The 16,259-nt window shown below is 42.6% G+C and overlaps 1 protein-coding gene across 1 annotated transcript in view; it reads left to right on the forward strand.

The window, feature by feature from the left end:
* LOC124180626 (43 kDa receptor-associated protein of the synapse homolog) overlaps positions 1-16,259 on the forward strand; it is a 50,189-nt gene that overhangs the window by 14,772 nt on the left and 19,158 nt on the right. The window contains exons 2-3 of the mRNA XM_046566380.1: positions 3,525-3,735; positions 14,320-14,471. Coding sequence (XP_046422336.1) covers positions 3,525-3,735; positions 14,320-14,471 — 363 coding nt within the window. The remainder of the gene's footprint in view (positions 1-3,524; positions 3,736-14,319; positions 14,472-16,259) is intronic.

Below are 16,259 nucleotides of genomic sequence, written 5' to 3' on the forward strand. Positions count from 1 at the left end.
GTATATTATAATAACATTTTGCAGGGTTAAATTGCGATGATAATGCTCAGTTCGTTGCAACTGCAAGAATAACCAAAAACAGTTGATTTTCGATCAAATCGATTACGTTTCAAACTCGATTAATCGACCGACTCGATTATTTTTCCTCACAATCGGTTTTTGCTCTTACTCCTATGAACGATGCAATACAATATCAATTTATGTCGTTAAAGCATCAATTATTGTCATTGTTTTACTCACTAAGTACCTGTTTCATATAATAAGTGAAAGATAACTGACCATTTTGACCTGAAATTGAAAAATCTTTTGAACGAAGCTATAAATTATGAAAAAACTTTTCCGCTATTAAGACTACATCCTAAAATTTACCAAATTTTTGTTTCACATGCACCGTTTCAAAAAACTACGAAATAATCGATTAATCGGTTAATTTTTACCAAAACAATCGAGTCGTGTTCGATTATTTTTAGTTCACTGGCCATCGGCAGACTTCACTCCTGTTTTTCCACCGCGGATGGTGTTCGCCGTTTTCGCAAACCGAGAGAGACTTCGTCGTTCATTCGCGTCCTGGAAGCGAGACGAAAGATCACGAGAGGCGAAAATGTTGGCTCGAGGTTCCGCAGCACGGCTTCTCGTTGGAGCCGTAAATTCCCTGAGGTCACGGAGTTCGTCGCTGCGGGGTTTTGGGTCAGTGGGCCAAACCCGAACCGCGGTGATAAAACGAGAGCGGTAAATAGCGAAAGAGGAAGGGGGCGAAGGATCTCCGCCTAAAATAAATGGCCCCTGGGTGCGGGGCGCCCCGAGTTACGTGGTCGGCCCTGGCCTAGGATGCTCCGTGGTTTCTGGCTCAGGATTCCCGAAGGACATCGCTTGGAAGTCGGTTCCACCGAATTGTCTACATCTCGGATGTATAACCATCAAAGATTTCGCGGCGCCAGTCTGGCAGAAATTTTCCTCCCGTATTCCCTTAAAAGTATACCCGAAAAGACATTTTCGAGTTATTCCGAGAATATTGGAGAACCGACCGGCGCATGGAAACGGAATCAAATTGTTTTGTCACGACCATCGAGAGGGCAATTTATTGTTATTTTTTTTTTTTTTGCGTCGAAAAAAATTTGAAATCTGGATCTGCGCATGACAAAATTTTTTACATGTATTTTATACGCTTGCGAAGCAGAATATTCGACGCTCTGAAGTAACCAGGTTTTATTTTTTCTGCTCTCGTAACAACGCTTGCAAGGTAACAAAATCAGTGAAATTCAATCCCGCGAAATATTCGCAATTATAGTTTTTTAACGAAAAAGTAAAATTAAAATCCAACGCGATTACTTTCGTACGTTTCTGCGCTCTATCGTACCCAATCGAAGAGTAATATTTTACTCGCAAATATATACCTATGCCAATTAATTCTACGATAAGTAATAAAAGTTTGATCGTTTATTGTGAAAAACAAAGAATATGAAAAAAATAGAATTTCAACGTTGTAAAATAATCGGAAAGTTTTAATAGAACGTGAATATCGCATTGTAGAATAAAATTACTTTGAAATATTGTATTTCATATCACAACGTTTATTCACAGATATAATAATTGCTTGCATAATAGAGAAAAAATTTCACCCGAGGTAAAAATGCAAGCTCTAAAGACTTTCATTCAACCGTTGTATCACGTACGGTGTATGCCATTGCCTGACTGATCACCGGCACGTGTTTGAGGAGGAGTACCGAGTGTGTACGGCATGTAGAAAAATTCCTGGCTTTTAGGTATAACCACCGACCACCGGATCGATGATGACTGGCTATTCAGTTTTCCATGTTATTGGAATGGCCGAGGCTCCGCTGCATTTGACATCCGACTACCTCGTGAATCGGATTATTGTTTTCGTTGTTGCCGCTCCGGGGTGAAGGGTGATTTTTTCCCCCTTCCATTTTACCCACTTTGTTTTAGATTGGATCGGTTATTTTATCGCTCACGACTAAATATATGTATACGTACGTACATACCTCTGCCTCCTGAAAACCAATACGATAAATCCGAAAAACCCGGGGGGTGCTGATCAGCCTCCTGCAAGTTACTTCGCAGACGCGTAAAAAGTACAACGTATAGCTTCTGCACGGTCTGATCTTGGTGCGCTAAAAACAAGTCTACGAACTGTGTCTAACGGCGAGGTCGTGAATTTATGGAGAATAATAGACGGTTGTTGATTATCGAAGAGAATTATTCATGTATCTTACAGCGTAAACTGCTGGTGACACTTTGCCTGCGCCAAATTTATGGCGTATAACTACTGCGATATGTCTGGGATGGTGGGAAGTATGGATCGACTATAATTGTCGTAATTTTTTCGTAATAGTCATTTTCTTTTTTTTTTTTTTTTTTTCTCATACGTTACAGTTGTTCGTTGGTAATCCATTAAATATGATCGATCGAAGAATTAATCTTTATTCACGGATTGATTCAATTAATCAAGCTTAAGTTAAAGCAAGCAAAGTTGTTATGTCCGGAAGGCTTTACGAAGGTGGGGATGAAAATGTAGTAATATCGTAATACAGAAGGATCACAACGCCGAATTTTCTCAAAGACTCGAAGATTCGTTTCACGGTATTTTTCAAACGCGTAAAGTGAAGTATATAAAAGTCAAAAGGTAGAAAGGTCAAAGTGCGGAAAGCCATGATGTAGAAACGTCAGAATGACTTTGAATACGGGAGAATTTCGACGATTCTGTGCTCTGGTTTTCTGTACTTCAACATTCTACATTTCGCCTCTTCTATATTCCGTCATTATTCTATAAAACAGATTTTCGTTTTTTGTAACATCGATACGATGACCCTTCTGTTTGCCAATCCTTCCAAGTTTTTACCACCACCTGCTTTACAAAGACTTGCTCAACCTGAATTATTAAATGTTCAATTTAGAGCTGACTCAAGACAACGGCAATCCGTGGATTCTAACGATAAATCAAGTCCAGTTGGAAATAAAGTTTAACAACGCGTTCAGAGGGGGAGAAAAAAAAAGAGAAAACAAGTTATCTCGAGAACGTCCAAAGGCTTTTATCTGAGCTTATCCACCCGGTTGTACCGAAACAATTCTGACAAGAGGATACTTTCCGTCCCTTCCGAAATCCCTGTATAGCGAAACTTTTTCTGCTATTTCTTTTTTTCCCTTCTCTCTTCATCGTTTTTTTTTTTTTTTTTTTATCATCCCCCTCGCTCGCGGTTCCTGCATCACGCGCAACATTCTTTTACACGCATCAGCCGAGGGATCCACCGTTCCGTAATTTTCCCCCTTTTGGTCTGCAATCATACGAGGGACGAAAATTGAAGCCGGGTAGAAGTTTCCACGCGATGCGAAATTTCACCGACCCAACGAAGACGGTCGAAATGTTTTATCGGATTCTACGCTGTTTCGCACGCCGTTCGGCCGAGGACTCGTCCTCCTGTTTAGCGATTGGCCAATCCAAGACGACGTCGAGACGCGGCGACACGATTATCGATGAAATTATAATCGCTTCTACCCTTTCACAGCGGTTCGGTAAGCCATCAGCTGTCGGCCACGGCGCTCCTCGGAAGTCCGGATGGCTCGCGGCACCCTCTTGACGTGTACGAATTTGCCGAGGAGGATTATCGTCATCACAACGGAAGCGGCCGCGGACACCATCAGAATGGGAGAATCGGCCTCTGGGAGTGTCTCGTCGGATGCAGGCATCGGCTGGATCAGCAGCTGGCCAGGCGAAGAGTGAGTAAAAGCTGCAATACGCTGATAAACTACGATACTGCACAAATTAGCGCGTTCAAATCGAGCGAAATTCATCATCCCTTACAAGGAGACTTACGATTGGTATTCAAGATTCCAAAATCGTTGTCGCAAATTTGATTCTCTCTTTTGTCTTTCGTTTTCACCTGTAAGAATAATGTGAGAAGTGATGAAATATATTCACTCGGGAATACGCGGTAACTATTATCACCGCAGATTCGGATTTTGTGCTGATTGAAAACTTTTGTTACAGTGTTTAAAAATTAATGTTCACTGGAAAAATTTTCACCATAAGCTTGACCCTGATTTTTCTCCAACACACTATAAATTCACGACTTCGATTTAACGTAACCGTTTTTATAAACACATCGTCGATGAAACAAACTGTAAGAGATACGTGCACTGCAGCAATCGATGTCAAAATTCAAACGACCGCGAATTTTTTTTTTTGTTCAACGAACTATAATTTGACAAAGTAAGGTATATGTTTTATAGTTTGATTATTCGGAGTCTTCTCCGTAAGTGCAGAATTTGATCGGTGATACGGGCCGCGTTTAATCGCCCTTAGCGATGAATATAGGAAGTGGGTAATTATAGGGTCGATGGCAAGCAATTGGGAAATACGTCATCCGGTCGGACCGAGGATGAATCGCTCCGTCCGAAGCGAGGTTTCAGTTCCCTGCATCCGTTTTCTTCGTTCGATTGGTCTCCGAGAGCGCTCTCGGCCCCATGAATGATACTTGAAATGGAATCGCTCGCTATCTTTGATCCTAATTCCGGAAGATCTCGCTCGCAATCTTCAGATGCGTAGAGTGACGTCAAAAGATTCGTATACAGCCGCCTAATCCCGTCTTTGATAATTAACGGCGGGCTAATTAGAGGCCGTAATCGACGTGCCGAACGCGTATTCCTCGCATCCTGCGTAATGATGTCTATAAGCAATCATCGCATGGATGAGGTCCCAACCTGATCGTTAATCGGTTGTAACACTTATCCTTGTGTCATAGTCTTGAATTGTCTCTCTCTCTCTCTCTCATATGTACGTATAATTTTTTTTTTCATATGTCTATGGATGCTAGGGAATATTACCCCGCAATCAAATAAATATGCATCCATTTGTCTATCTCTCTGGAAATTTTCATTACCGAATAAAACGTTTTCGCGGCTGACCGCTGCGCCCGCGTGTTTTCATATTCGGCGTCGTATCATCGCGAGAAAATTTGACGAATCTGATGGCGAACCGCCGAGTTTGCGGCTAGCCGAGGCTCACACCGAACACTCTGCCCTTTTTTTTTTTTTTTGTTTTTTCTTATCCTTTTTTTCTCCAGAAACGATGAGCAGCCGCAGGATCCGCGAGCGGAAAATGCTGGAAACATTTCGCCACTGCAAGTTCGCCTGAGGTTATTTATACGAGGCAAAAATTTTTGCCTCTCCCGCGCACGTGACTTGTTACGTTGTGTATGTAATATGTAAATTGTAAATGGACACAGGAAAAGATTCAAACGGATGCGTCGGACGAGTTATGCGATTACATATATGTATCGCGACAGAAGTGTTCGGGATGGAATGAAAGCGAATGAGAGGGGGAAGGGGAAAATTGAAAGATATTAGAAAAGTGCTTGCGGAGCGGCTGCTCATCTTCCACGAGTCATCTAATCAAGGCGTCACTCTTGAATAACCCGAGGCGAAGGAGAATCGGAAGGCTGACAGGAGAATTCGAAAAAGTAATTCGTCAAGACTATTTATAACACCTAATTTTTTTCTCTCTCTTACTCCTTCGAGAATTTTTTCCGGCTTCATTGACCACTCTGTATGACGCTGTGTTACCTCAGCAGCTCTTGCACCGCGCAACAAGGGTGAACCAATGTAATAAAATAATTGGCTGAATTCCTGTATAAATGTGATATAATACAATGGGAAAGAATACGTACAAGATAAAAATGAAAATTTCTCAAAGGATCTTCTCAAAGTAATATACATGTATTAGGGTGGTCCTTACTTAAGGTGTTGGCAATTTCTTTCGGGCCACCCCCCAAATCAACATCAAATAATTTAAAAATAATTTCCCAATTTCTTTAGACATTAAGTTCAACTCTAAGATAGTTCGCATCCTGGTCGAATTTTCTTATGGAAATTAACACGGGAAAAACTTTTTTTCTTAGTCTATATTTTATTGTAAAAGTATTAATGTTCCAAAAAATCTGTAACCGCGAGGTTTTAGTGGGGATTAATGCTAATACCTGAGAAAAAATTCACATCATCATAACAGGTAATCTAGACAAATTACACATCCCCTAAATGGTAAAAAGTCAGATTTCGAGGGTGTGCAATTCGTCGAGATTAGTTGGTATGATGATGCGAATTTTTTCTCAGATGGTAGCAGTAATGCCCACTAAAACCTCGGAGTTACAGATTTTTTGGCACATTATTACTTTAACAACAAAATACATAGTGAGAAAAAAAAGTATTTCCCACTTCCACAAGAAACTTCGATCACATTGCAGACTATCTTAAAGTTGAGGTGAAAATCTGAAAAAATCAGGCAATTGTTTTTGAATTATTTGAAGTTGATCTGGAAGATGGGGTGGCAAAAATTCGTCAACACCCGAAATAAGGTCTACCCTAATGTATGTATGTATATATATATATTTTATGTTCTTTTGTTTTTTATGTTTTATGGAGGTGGATAAAATAGTCGACACTTCGACATCAATTGTTAAAGAAATAGTAGACAAAATTTACAATCATCCGTGAATAACATCTTGACGAGCTTTTGCCTCCATGAGATTCGATTCTTTTGCAACCCTTTTTTGCAGTTTCGCTCAAATGAAGGCTATTCTCCCATCCTCGAACTTCCGGATCTTCTCCCCCTATTTATTATAGGTGAAAAGTTAATTATCGCGAGGTATTTCGCTCCTCGGATCATCCCTTCATCCCTTCATCCCTTCATCTCTCCTCCTATCAGGGCTCGTCTAGCTGCAGGTTGAATGGCCCGAACAGCTCGGCCATTTTCCCCTCTTTCTTTTACGAGACCATCCGCAATTTACCGTTTATTTACTTTTTCTATGTTCCTGCGACTTTCCCGCCTTCGGAGAGGTCAACTCGGCCTTCGCCGCAGTGCGAAAAAAGGCGATCGCAAATAACGGGCACGCCGCAAGCATGGAAATATGTAACGTGTCACGGGAAACGGTGAGACTTTGCGTCGCGTTAACGACGTCGACTTTATCGCGCACGAAAGATGGGCCTCAAAATCGCGCAACGTACCGGCTAAATCGTCGTCTTCGGTCGTGTTCAGAGAATTTCCGAAGGCTGCGATAAGGACGAGGAAAATATCCTTGTTAAAAAAAATTGCTCTCCGATTCAACTACGTTTCATTCGTAGAACAAGCGATTTTTTGTTTTCCACTTGCCCCTGCAGCTCACAGCAAGGACTCTTGAATGATTTTTCGCGAAGCTCAAGAGAGGCGTAAGTAAGCGAAGCAGTCTTGTGTTCGCGGGGTTCTTTTTAGCCGGGCTTGCACCCTCGACACGTGACGCGAAATGGGCGAGACAGAGCCGAGAAGGAGAGAGAGAGAGAGAGAGAGAGAAAGGGAGAGAACGATGGGGGAGCTGAGACGAGTGGGATGGGAACAGTTTGGACTCTCCGACAAAAGAGGATTCCCCTTTTTAATTCGTCTGGTAAATGTCCGGAGCGGAGAATCGTCGTCATACTTATTTCGGGAGCTCTAATTCCCGTGCCTGTTAAGCCTCGAGTTTTCCCCGACAAACCGCACACGCGTGTTACAATATATCTGCCGTGCCGCGTGTGTCCTACAACCTGGAACACGTCGCTGGTTATTCTTGGAACTTTCTTTTAAAAATTTCTCCATCGCATCGGGTATCGCCACGCGTCAATCACGGTTGGAAAATCGATGAAATCACTTTGGCCGTATCAAACGCTCTTCGATTCTTTGATCAAGAGAATTATTTGAAACGTACTGTAAACCCCGGGGAGATTCGGCGGAGAGCTTTGATGCTATCCGTCACTCAGGCTGCCCGGCTGATTCCACTTTACGAATTTACGTCGAGTATATACCTTCCGCTTGCGGAGTGTTTTGAATAGAACAATGTTTCATGTTTTCGTATATCGATTCCGGTGCTGGGTGAAATCTAATTTTTCGATTTTAGAAAGCTCTTCCTCTCTCGAGTCAACGAAATTTTCAAACAAAATTCAGACGAAAGTGCGTCGACGTAGAGAAAAAATTGTACAAATTTTGCGAGCACAGTTTATTCAACGGGTGTGAAGATCGACACTGTTCAGAAACCGGAAACGGTGAGATCATCTCAACAATTTCCGTACGCCACGTGTTCGCCGGATACATGCAGATTCTAAATTCGCGTCGAGTCATTTGTCTGGAATTCACGGAAATGATTTCATTGCGTGCAAATATGCTGAAAAAACGAAAGCAAAGCAAGAATTTACAGAGGCTCTAATTTTTTTAAGATAAGGACTAAACAATTTATAATTAACGACTGATTCTCCGGTAATAATTCGATTCCCTGCTTCAATCTAAGGTCAGTGAAAATATTTGCGTACTGCGAGCTTGAAATTTGCGGAGAACAATTTATAGTATTTATACTTGTATATTTGTATGTATATTAAGGCCTAATTAGGATGTCGTATACATATATAAAGGTCTTGTTGACCGTAGGCAATGAAACGGTGAGATCGTCGACGATGTGTAAAAATATAGCCACGACAGGTCTATAAAAAGATTTTTTTAACATTACGTCGCCTAGGTGTAGAAAGATTCGGCGGAGTAGCGTTTCATGGCTGTGAGAAATGCCGCGGATCAGGATCCCTCGATTTCTTATACATATCCCTGAAGGATGCGCGACCAAGAGTGCGGAGTTAAAAGGGCAAAGTACAAATAGAATCAAAGAAAGCGGAGAAATAAAATGAAATACGGACAAGGATTTCCGGACAGTGGGCGAGTCTTTTTCAAGCCCGGCGTGTTTGGGATTCGCTCGAAGTCTTGCGAGGATTTCGGCAGGATTTCGGCGTTTGCAAAATTGTTATCATCATGCAGAGGCTCGGGATCACGATTCAAAAAGTTACATTTTCTTTTCCTCCGACTTCCTGTTCTCTACCACCTTATAAGACGTTATCATTATTATTATCATTATTATTATCATTCTTTTTTCCGGTCCCTAAATCAGGAGAAGCTTTTTTTCTTTACAATCTACCCTCGTTTCGAAGAAGAAGAGGAAAAAAGAAAGAAAAAAAAAAAAAATAGAAAAAATATTTCTGCCGCTGAGAATCTGATCGTAAAATTTATTCGAGTTCTCAACTTTTCCAATTCTTCTTTTCTTGTAAACTCCCATCGATACCGACACCCGGATATTTTCAACTGATCGTGAACTCGGTTTAGTGGAATACCGTTTCTCTAGGGTAAGATTCATCGATTCGTCCTTTTTGGTTGTGTTTTTTTTTTTTTTTTTTGTTTCATACAAGCTATCAGAGCCAAAAGCACTCGACGTTAATTGGCCGACCATATTGCACGGTCTTGTAATTCGCCTGGAAAATCGAAGTTTGTCGACCCAAAAAATAATTTTATAATCCCTCATCAACCCGAGCGATGGCGTACCGCTGTGTCATTATCCCCGGAGCCCAACAGTTGACAATCTAAACGAGCCGGCCGGAGTGAAATCCGAGTAATCAATTCACCCGGCTGTATTAACCCATCGAATGCTCGTTCTCGTCGACCGATAAGCCATTAGAAATTAAATCCCATATTTATTTATTGGCAGTAACGATAAAGCTTTCGGTGTTATTTCGTTATTATATCAAATGTTCTTCATTCAATATTTCTTATCTCGCTTTTTCACCCCTTTCGATCCACGCTGACATTCGCTGTATATATTCGTTCGACTCTATAAGTGGGCATTGATCTTTCAAAAACGAATCAGTTATATTTTGACGGTGTAATTAATCACGCGATCCTCCGGAGCCCGGAACAGACTCTCGATTTCTACCCCCTCGACGTCCGACGCCTCCCGCATTAGCGGCAAGGGCAGCACCTAATCAATCTTCTCATTTCTCGACGCGCTCGTGAAAGACGTGGTTTATGAAAAGGCAGTCTGCTTCCCCGGCTCGTGGAAACAAGCTTTGAAATCTGAGCAGGCGTAGAGAAAAGACGATTGTTCAACTCTGAGCATTCTCCCATCAAAGCCAAATTAAAAAGTGTAAAGAGCGTCGCTAAGAAGCTTCGCAAGCTCGCTACAGGCATTGGAACACCGATGTGACGCTGGGAGCACAGGGTGTGTACCTATCTATGTCGGTCAAAGCTTTCGCACAAAGCGCCTCTTAACTTTCAAACGCGTCAACGGTTTGCGAACAAAAGTTAACGTCGGAACGAATTCAAGGGATCGTAGCTGTCAATGACCAATGGAAGACCTTTTTATCGTAGAGATTATCCTCTGCAACGGTGTTTGCGAGGAGACGGATTGGAAGATTGAATTTACCATAGAGCATCGAAAGGAATAATCCTCTTTGGCGAGGATGAGTGAAGTCGAGACAAGCATAAGGCTCGGTGCTTTTTCCCTCATAAAACAGTAACAATAAAAGCTCTTCGTGATCGTTGTGCTGGTCGATCGCGTTTGCAAAACGAGGAGAAGCTGAACCTTGACAGTGAACGGTACTTTTCCAACATCGCGAAGCTGGGTTCCAATGTCGACAATCTATGTTCCGGAGTTACCGGTCTCTGCCGGAAGTTCAGACGGAAGAGGCCCCGCTGGAACGGGGAACGGAGGAAATGACGTCAGGAGTCCTTTCCCAGTCCTGCCAAGCCAAAGGGTTTGGCTTTGCCTGCGGCAAACCTTCTTGCCAGGAAAGAGGGTCTTTCTCAGGAATCCTCGGTGGGTGGATGGATGGATGGATAGATTTTTAGTTCATCTTTCGCGGCTTTGCTTTCTCACACGATCGCGAGTCTAACACCTAGTCCATAACCTGTTTGAAACGTAGCGACAAATAATGAATTTCGTCGTTCAATCCAATTATCACTGTCACAAAGTTCAATCAATATTCGCGGCTTGGATTCCAGGCACCTCGCATTAAAATGAGTTTACGAGGAGAACAGGCGTCACGTACGATCGAAAACCTTCCAAATCGTTGCGGTGTTTTTCGTCGAGTAACACGGAGGTGTTACATAAATTTGATAATATTGTAGCGTCAACCGCAAGTTTTCAGCGTCTGCGAATGTAGTTTGAAGGATGAACGATACGATACGATCTCGATTCTCAGAATTGATTTTCGTTTAACTTATCTCTCGGAGCATTCCTCGAGAAAGTTCCTCGCCAAGGACCGAATCTCTCCCATCCGCCGATAGATAAGGTCCTCCTTGGCTGCTTCATCGATAGATAAAGTCGCGCATCGCCTCGGCGGTGCAATTTGATGCTTCAGCAGGCAGCCAGCAGATCGGTGTGGATGTTTTCGCCCGGTCCATTCTATCCTTGAGCTGCACCAAAGACTTTTTCCTCTATCCTCGGAGAATCTTCGCGCCGTGTTGGAAATTTTTTTTCCGGATTCTTTCAGCCGTCGTAAGCCGTCCATTTATCCTTCGAAACAATTAAGTGATACTGGCTTAGAACATCGGACAACTTATGCGTTATTCTTGCCACATTTTTTCACACTTTAATTCAGTGATCTCTCTCACTCTCTCTCCGAAAATAAAGCATGCTTTCGGTATGGAAATTTACGAACTCGGTCCGATCCTGCTCGAGCCATGGTCATCCTTCTGAGCGGTAGATTACATAGAATCCTTTTTGGAGATGTTCTTCGTTACACGTTCAAATCATCGTATCTCGTTAGGATCGGCCCGCCGAATTCACGTACAATAGAAGCAGAAGTTTCTTTTTGGATTACCTTACCTTTTTCCCGAATCACAAAAGAAAGATGTTGCGGGTGTGGCGGTCCGTTATTACACCGGGATCAGAAACGCGATCGGGCTTCTCGTGATTCTGTGGGTTGTATTTATTATTTGAGCAGCGTGATATAGCGGTGGAAAAACTTCGGGCGAATCTACGAGAAAAGCTTTCTTAGATGGAAAAGAACTGAGCAAATAATAATAATTATGAATAAACGAAGCTCCGGGATAATCATGCTCGGCGCGAATCTGCGAAGGGATTTAGGGGTTGTTTTGATTATGGCCATCCCTTCTGGTTATAGGATGATCTTAATTTCCACGGGTGGATCGTAAACGCAGACATGATTTCATCATTTTCTCTCGGCAACACGCGGTTTTAATTTGACCTTCTCTTGTTTTTGGTGTTTTTGTTGAATTTTGTATTTATTAATTTTTATTTTTTTTTATCGTTTTTACTTCGTTAATTAAATTTAATTCTTCATTTTTTCTTTTCCTCTCGTAACATCTGCCAGCGAATTCATGAACTCTAATTTGGTTACCTTTTGTACCGCTTGCTTTTTCCGAGAAAACGACAGTATGGAAAATACGTAACATATGCTTAATGTTTGAAATATGATACTCGTATAACGGGCAAAAGTATGAGACCTCAAGTGTCTGATCTAAATAAGTTCACCATCCATCAGATATAACGAATGAACGAGTTATCGCTCTCGCAACGCCGTCCGACTGACTGTCATGCTATGATTTTGATCTCAGTTCTCATCGCCGCCTTCGCAAGGTTATCCAGGCATATATTTATAATGGAAAGAGATATGTTATAACATCCAGCATTCCAATACTCGGACCTAATGACCCGTTTTATTCAACGTGAATATTCAGTCTTGCTTCGTACAAAATACCGAAAGACATACGCAGATGCATTGAGAACTTTGAAGAAAATAATACTCGCCAAGAGAAATTCTTTTGAGAACTCGGCGCGGAAGAGAGAAAGCTTTACGCAGGTTTCGGTCTTGCGAACTCAACTGCAACAATCGCGTTCTCGATCGGTCTTGAAATTGAAAAAGTATCGTTTTCAAACCCAGGGGTATAAGATCCGCGATCGAAATAAGCAAAGAATTTCACTCGGGGAGCGTTCTGGGCCAGGAAAGGTGGGTTCAAGCGGTCGAGGAGAGTGGGAAGAAATTGGTTGAAAAAATTATGAGAATAAATGAAAGACCCGGGCGGAAGCTTTTGACCTATGCCGAAAATCCTGCAGATCCTCGAGAACCGGAGCGAGGTCGAGGTCATAAAAGCCGAGAGCATCGCGGGTCGCGGTGAACGTTAACGAGTGTCCAATGGGAACGAATGGGAAGTTTCAAGGAGAGCCGAATCCCGGACGCGTACGAAACGGGAATAACCTTCCGCCGGCAGGGAAAGGTACGAGACAAAGTCCTCGGAGGATTTTCCGGCTGATTGATCGACTTGGCGAGCGGCATGTTCCTCGGTAGCAGCTCCTTTGTTTTATTTATACCATACCTCGGTCTCAATTTGCACCGTGCAAAGTTCAGGGTTGAATCGATACCCACTCCCGACCAGCCCGCCGCTCCTCTGACCTGCTCTTCTTCCGCCATGCTTCGGGCTCGGTTTCCTGCCATCGAACCTGTCGCCCAGCCACGCGATAGGCGCCAGGTGTTCCGGGGATTCTGAGCATCCAGGACACCTTACGGCGATGCTGGGCCCGTAGGTCAACCCTTTCGGTCCGATTGTGAGAAATCTGACCGACCTTGACGGCGAGCAGATGCAGGGTATGGACAGTTGGACGCTTTGCCGTTTCACGGATGAATTATTCGTCGGGTGAACGAAACTGTAGCTAACGTAACAATGATTCCCATTAAAGGTATCGTTACAAAGGATGAAATCACCCGCCTCTTCTCCCTTTTTCACGATTAGTCGGCATAGATAAAAGAAGTTTAAATATTCACATGTCATAAAATCAATAAGGTTGCTGCCTCAACCGACATTATTGTAAAAACAGTCTTGTTTCTGACTTTCGCCAAGAAACACTTGTCGTTGAATAAAAGCCTTTTTCTCAACTTTATTTTACCGTAACTTTGAATCCGTTCTTCGTCGCTCATCGAACCTCAATTTCATTTACAGTGCCGATTAATAACAGTTTTACTCAAGCCCCTCTTGACGATTTACGAATTACTTTCATCAGAAATCATCAGAAGGCGCCACTTCAAATCATGAATGAAGCGAAAAATTTTTTACATGAATAAATACCTTAAAAAAAAGAATAAAAATATTTTACGAATACTTTCGTCCCTTGGTTGTGGCATCGTTTTGATCCAAACCTTTCGAGTAACGTGTGAAGGGGAGTATTAGGTATCCATATCCTGAGCAGATTCTGCGGATCTCCCGTTTCGGCCTGAAGTCTGTATCAGGATTGTTAATCGGGAGTTTCGGTGGCTTCGAAAATGTGACATGTTTCAGTTGGGTGAACGCGCGTTGTAGTTTCAAAGCTCTTCGATGTCAGCCTCTCGGCGTCATGCTGACGAAGCCACGCTGCTCGCTGGCTTATTTATCGTATGTACGCGGCGCCCTGTGAAAGCTGAGCTCGCAAAATCCCCACCCGTGAACCGTGCAACCAACTATCGCTCAATATTGTTCGTTTTCAATTGCAGGTCGAACAAGGGCTGAAACTGTACAGAGCCCACAAACAGCAGGCTGCTGTACGTAAATGGAGCGGCGCTCTTAAGAACATTCGACAACGCGACGACAAGTTCACTCTGCTCGGATACTTGTATCAGGCCTACATGGACTGGGGTAAATACAGGTAATAATTCATGCTTCGATTAATACGCGATTCGGGGCGAGAGGGAAAAAATGTGGCGCTATAACTCTCGCCTCGATGGGTTCGCATCAATTTTAAAAATACCCTCAAAGCCACTCGATCCGGTTGATATCAAGGAAAAAAGTTAGAGTAAAAGAACTCATTTCCACGCCAGCTATTTTGAAGACGATTGTCATTTTGTTTTATACATCGGAGTTCCTCGAATTCGGAATCACTCTCTTCCAAAATTGCCCGTTACCGGATGATCAAAGGACCAACCGACGAGTCGTTCATACGAGCAACGAACGAATGAGATTACGGGTTCGATATTGGAATTTGGAAACCGTGTATATGTCTATCCTCCCCTGAAACGTGTACCGAGTGCCGCTCATCCGGTAGAACGGAGGCACAACGAGCAGAGTAAACAACCCTTCATTGTAGAACGAATTTTGAATAGGTTATAACGCCGATTCACCTCCGTACTTCGCTGCTCGTAATTACGAACGCTCATTACGAGCATTTGGGACGAGGTTGCGTGCTCATAACGACAGTCAAATTATCACCGTGTTTAAAATGTCCCGCAATTAGTTTCATTCAATTTTTCTCCTCATTCAGCTTCAAGAAAGAAAACGTAGCTACCTAACTGACTTTTTTATGCAGGACTTAAAACGGCGGAGCGAAAATGGATCAAAGACTTTTCTCTCTTTACTTTCGTAAACATTTTACACGTCAGACATTCATCGCAACCGATACTGACGCAAAAATTATTTTATACCCACGACGTAAGTTTGGGACTCCAGACCTAATTCACTCAATCGCGGAGTTGATTCGCGGCGATACTTTGTTCCGAATGAATTAGAAACAGATTTGCGTCTACATTTGTTTTCGCACATACTCGCACGACGTGTAATCAGGACAACCTCGGTGCGAAGAGCTTGCTTCTGTGTGAAAATGTTTCCTTTGAAGCATACCGCTGGAAATGCTCAGGTTCGCAAAGTCTATAGTTACACGAAGGTAAATTTCATTCACGCGCTAATGTCCCCTTGGATATCACGTCACTACGCGTGACTGGTAAGGATAAAAAAAAAAAATCATGGCTTTCAATAACGCGTTACGCTCGCTGACCACCATTCGCAAACTTTTTATCACCGATATAACTCCAACGAGTCGTTTGAAAGTCATTACCATCCGTCAGCGCACCAACCGTAGTCAGCACGGTCACATCTGTAATCTACGGTCTTCTAGAATCCGAGGTACCTACTTTTACTTCCCCACATGATCATGGATTTTTATTAAACTCGGTCGAAGGCTATATCGAAGAGAGCCGGTTGTGAATTCTCCAAAATTATACGGTCATGCAGTTTTACAATATTGGTGAAGTAATTGGATGTCGGAAACTTGTTTTGCGTTTGTGCACGAAGTTTGCTTTTATACTCGTAACACGTATAAATATAAGATAACTCGAAAAAAATCTATTCAAAAGAACGCCGAAGGATTCTAATTAGCTCAACAGTCACTTCCTTTTCAGACGCACCTTCGCAAGGTAGATTGATTCGAATCTAATCCGCCGCTTCGGTCTTTGATCGCGAAAAAACCGTCCCGGAATTAATCAGCTTGATGGTTTCGCTCGCGTCGAGAGTTTCTGATAGGTACTCGAGTTCCATGAAAGGAAGAAAAATAATGTTTTCACTGGCTGCTCTGCGTTTAGTATGGTCTCGCGACTCGGAGGCTTATATACACGTCCAACAGACCCATGTTTGCATTTAGTCTTACTTTTGATTCAAGTGCTTA

Source organism: Neodiprion fabricii, chromosome 4 (assembly GCF_021155785.1).
Source record: "Neodiprion fabricii isolate iyNeoFabr1 chromosome 4, iyNeoFabr1.1, whole genome shotgun sequence".
Taxonomy (NCBI): Eukaryota; Metazoa; Arthropoda; class Insecta; order Hymenoptera; family Diprionidae; genus Neodiprion; species Neodiprion fabricii.